The sequence below is a fragment of the Cynara cardunculus genome (assembly GCF_001531365.2).
Source record: "Cynara cardunculus var. scolymus isolate 2C chromosome LG 7, CcrdV1, whole genome shotgun sequence".
Taxonomy (NCBI): domain Eukaryota; kingdom Viridiplantae; phylum Streptophyta; class Magnoliopsida; order Asterales; family Asteraceae; genus Cynara; species Cynara cardunculus.
Genome location: NC_037534.1, coordinates 4,656,501 through 4,661,822, shown reverse-complemented (window position 1 = coordinate 4,661,822; position 5,322 = coordinate 4,656,501). Strand labels below are relative to the sequence as shown.

General features: G+C 29.0%; 1 protein-coding gene across 1 annotated transcript in view; it reads left to right on the top strand.

The window, feature by feature from the left end:
• The window catches only part of LOC112515950, a 7,516-nt gene extending 5,292 nt beyond the window's left edge, over positions 1 to 2,224 (top strand). The window contains exon 4 of the mRNA XM_025122934.1: positions 1,944 to 2,224. Coding sequence (XP_024978702.1) covers positions 1,944 to 2,038 — 95 coding nt within the window. The 3' untranslated portion in view covers positions 2,039 to 2,224. The remainder of the gene's footprint in view (positions 1 to 1,943) is intronic.
• Positions 2,225 to 5,322: the final 3,098 nt, after the last annotated feature.

The window sequence follows — 5,322 nt, the reverse complement described above, 5'->3', positions numbered from 1 at the left end:
GTTTACTAATATAATTTTTTATAAAGATAATAATTAAACATTTTATTATAATTCAATGTTTATCTTAATTATAATTTAGATTTTTTTATATATTTAAAATGAATGTTTATTATGTATTTGATTATGTTTATCTGCAATTAGTTACACGAATTTTAAAATGGAGTTTTAATAAGTTGTACGTATGCAAAATTACTTGTAATCTTAAATTTTAAGTAATATGCATCAATAAACAGTACTTCATGCATAAAAATTAGTTTTTAAGAGTTTTTATTAAATGCTTATAATATAGTATAGATAATAATGTAATTTTTTATAAAGATAATAATTGAACATTCTGTTAGAATTCAATTATTATCTTAATTATAATTTCGATTTTTTTATTTTATTTTAATTGAATGTTTATCCTATATTTGATTATGTTTATCTGCAGTTAGTTACACAAATTTCAAAATGAAGTTTTAATAAGTTGTATTAATGCAAAATTACTTGTAATCTTAAATTTTAAATAATATGCATCAATAAACAGTACTTTATGCATAAAAAAATGGTTTTTAAGAGTTTTTGTCAAATGTTTTATAATATAGTATAGATAACATTTTAGAAAGATAATAATTAAGTATTATGTTAGAACTCAATGATTATTCTAATTATATTTTAGATTTTTTAGATTTACAATGAGATGTTTATTAGCAGTTAGTTACATGAATTCAGATATGAAGCTTTAATAAGTTGTACTTACGCATAATTCACTTGCAATCTTGAGTTTTAAGTAACATGCATTAATAAACAGTATTCTACACATAAAATATGATTTTTAAGAGTTTTTATCAAATACTTTATAATATAGTATTAGATAATTATTACAATGTGAAGAAAATGGCCATCCTCTGCGAGTCTTTATGAAGAGTGATTTTTTATTACACTATGTATAGTCGATCTTTCAAAACCAATTGAATTAAATATCTTTAAAATAATTGCAATTTTATTTTAACAGATAATTCTTTTCCTATCTATTTCTCCAATTTAGACTCGCAACTACTACTACATTTACCTGTAAAATATAGATTAAACTATAAACTTGGTTATTGATTAATCTGGATATCTAATCCGGTATGCGAACTGACTAATCTTAGGACGACCACCTGCTTTGCGGGTAGTCCGGAGTCACCGTATTTGAACATTTGTGGCCACAAGGGGATTTTTCTTTCTTCTTGGATTTGAACTTTGACCTCCAAGCATTTTTGATGTTTGGAGTCCAAGCTCAAACCAAACAGACACCATCCTATAGTTTTGAAATTACAATGTGCCATCGCAGTTTATAAAAACGTTCAGATTTGTTCCCTTTCTCTAACGATTGTTAAAAAAATCCGTTAAATGAAAGACATTTTCACTATTTTATCAGGGTGTCTTTTGTCTTTTACCCATTCAAAAACCACAGGGACCTAAATTATAAAATCAATTTTCATTGGGTAAAAGACAGGAAAACCAATAAAATAATGAAAATGTTTCTCATTTAACAGAGTTTTTTTTAACAATTGTTAGAGAAAGGAACCAAATTGAACGTTTTTACAAATCACAATAGCTATCTTGTAATTTTGAAACTATACGATAGAAAAGTATTATTTTCAACAAACCACAAGAACCAAATTTACAGTTTACTCTAAAATATACATTTCCCAAATTCTTCTATTTTTTGGTCTGTAAATATGAACCAAAAAGCTTTTCGTTTTTACACATAAACCACAACCAGAAGTCTCTAACGTCCCCTCTCCTCATACAGAGATGTTAAACGTGGCAAGAGTTTGAAATTTTCCTTACCCTTTTCGTTTTACTTGGTTTAGCATTTGTAACGGCTGCTCGACCATTAAGTATTCTGAATACCGTTGGTTGCCTATATGAGATTAATTGATTTCTTTATCGTTTTTCTCTGGGTGCCAATAAAGATGGAGCAGGTTCTGGAATAAGGCACGGGTTTGCAAGTGTTGAGTCACTTAGGGGACTTAAATACTTTGGCCCAAGCCCGAGTGTCGGTCACTAATATCATGCAAGCATGTGATCACTCAAGAATGATTATTATTTATTTCTTGTACAGATAATAATCGTATTTTTTTTAACAATTAAAAGCTATATTCTGTTAGTAGTAAATTGTGACTCATAATCACTGAGTTAATGAACTCGGTTGGTGTTGGTTGGATTGGTCACTCTATTACAAATTTTATCTATTTAATTATTATATTTGTGTGTGTTTTGTAACCATTCTAAGTCATGGGTTATAAAATCATTCAACCATTTTATACTTCAAAGGTTCATTTTATTTTAATGTAAAATTAAAAGAAAGTGTGACAAAAAACTATGAGCAATAGGTAAAAGGTGATTTAAATAAATCATTTATTTAATTATTCGTATTAATTACGGTTATGTATGATAAATAAGTTGATAAGCTAGTTGTTAGCTAATAAACTAGTTGATGAATTAATTACGTTTGTTAAAAATTAGTATACTTTAACATTCATAATAATGCTAGAAGTATACTCGCACAATGCAGCTCGATACATCTCGATTTTAGTGTTCTGTTTTATTTTGTCTTTGTCATTTTATAATACGGTTTTATATGGTTTTTGTATGAGTGATAATGTTTTTATGTTTGAATAAAATATAAATTTGGTGACCCTATACAAATTTGAAAAAAAATGATATCAATATTATTATCAAATTAACAATTTAAAAGTTCTTGTTTTTTTATATAAATTATTTAATTCAATTCTTTTTATTATGTTTTAATTTGAATTTAATAACGTAGTAATTTATTTTAGGTTTAATAATATAATGTTTTTTTATAAAAATAATAATTAAATATTCTATCATAACTCAATGATGATTTTAATTATATTTTAGATTTTTTATATTTAAAGTAAGATGTTTATCCTATATTTGATTTATATTTATCAAGGAAACTTTCTTTTGAGAACCCATGAAATTGTGATAACTTTGAGAACTTTGTGCATCATGTGTTATTTCATATGATTTTCTTTTTTCATTTAAGACTAAATTTTAGAATATTGATTAACATACATTTATTTCACAATGTATTTGTTTCACATGTACTCGGTTAACAATGTGAACATCTTTTACGTATTTGTGAAACAAAAAGTACATGTAAAAAGGTTACACATTGTGAATCAAATATATATGAAACAAATCCTTTGTTTTAGGATTAAAAATAATAAATAGTCAAAATCTCTTCTTACACTTCTCATCCTAATTTTTATTCTCACACAATCTTAAGTTTATATTCCAATGTATGTATAATACATATACATCAATGAATATACTAATTCACATACACATATTTTGATATTTGCATCAATGTATGTGTTCATACACACACATATACATATATATATATATATATATATATTTTTTTTAATAGTCATCAAAGTATTTATGGTTTTCATTCTCTTTCCTACCCTTCGTATTACATATTTTATATACGGGAAAAGTCTAATAAAAACCAATGGACTTTATTGTTTTGATTGATTAAGTCCCTAGACAATTTTTTGGAACAAATAAGTCATTGGACTTTTGAAAATTTGTTAAATAAATCCTTAAACTTTCTTAAACCTGTTAAATAGGTCATCATTCTTTAAAAATATAACTTGTAACCTGGTTAGCAGGTAAACCAAACAAATTAAAAAAAAAACCTTAAAACTATCAAAAGATCGTCGCTTCCATCCTCCCCTCTCCCTCACTCAATTTCGCCGGCCTATACCATTCCTCACCACCGGTCACTGCCGCACCACCGTCCATCGTCGCCGCACCACCAGCCGTCCGCCGCAGCATCCGGTTCCTGTAATTTTTGATTTCTCAGGTTCGGTTCCAACAATTTTTTGATTTCTCAGTTTGATTTCAAAAGTTTATTCTCATTTTATCTTTTAGGGGCGTTTCCATTGACATAAACACTTTGATTTCGAGTTGACCACTAACTTCTGTAGGATTTTCTTCCCAATTCTTCATTCCAGCCTCATGTGATGAACCTGAAGTCTCCAAATGCAGTTCTTGTTTTTCCCTTTTGATGTCAGGTTGTCTACTTGAAACTCTATTGTTTTTGGCTTTAGTGACACGTGTATTTGAAGTTTTTGAAAGTTGTTGCGATTTCACTCTAGAGTCTCTCAACATCGTCAACTGGCCCAATCTTTCAACTTTTTCTTCTCTTCGATTATTCAAAGAAGAGAGAAACTCTCAATGAGCAGGGCATAACTTATGGCTTTAATGCAAACTTTTATCTGGTGGTGAATCATTTTTTTATTTTACATATGATCATCTTTTCCATAGTATGGGAACATCATAGCTTTTTAGGAACTTTTATCTTCTTATGTGAATATGTTAATTGATATCTTAATCAACAAGGTTATTTGTGTACAGTCACAGATGAGCTGAAAGGTAAAAGTGTTTGCCTTCTAATACAGTCTGTTAAATGAACTGTTAAATTTGCCTTCTTGATAGGTGTGTTACTTGTGTGCCACATTATAAAAACAGGTGGAATTGATTGAGTATTGCACAAACTTTTTATTGTATCGTTCTTGTTTAAGATTAATCCCCAACCCAAGTAAAAGATAACCACCATGAATTTTGAACTCTTAGCATGCCAATATAGAAACAACCCCAATTCTTCTATTCGATCTTCAACCTGACCACTAACTTCTGTTGAATTTTCTGCTGCATAAAGTTTTAACTGCTACTTGCACTTTTCTGTTTCAATGTAGCACTTTATGACGAGCCCATGTGACTTCTCATAAATCCCTGATGTTCCAGCTGCCTTCATAAGCACCTGCATGCTCATCCTGATTGTATTTTTTTCCTTTTTAATCCTTGTGGTTTTCTGTTGATACATTTATAACAATTGGGCTGAGATTTTCGGGGTTACTTTATCTGCATTGCCACTTCTTAAATGAGGTTTTTCATAGCAGGTCTTCGCCCTAGAGACATTCAAAGTATTGATCATGCACTGTGATTGACCAACACAATGCCCTCATTGCTGGTATGGCACCAAGTCAAGTTACTGTTTATGGTGTTTTAGTTCATGCTTATGAAATTCAAAAATCTTGAAGTCACTTTCTTGGCATTGATCTCTACTCCAGAATGTTCTATAGATTGTTGTATTCAATTTCAAGTGAGTCTGCTGTTAATGATGAAGACTGTGATGAAGGTGATATTACTATTGGTGATGAAGAGCATTATGAAAGGGATGATGTTTTAGACCTCAAGAAGGGTTACAAAAAAGTCAAATGGTTGTATCTCCACCAGAAATTAATGATGTAAATG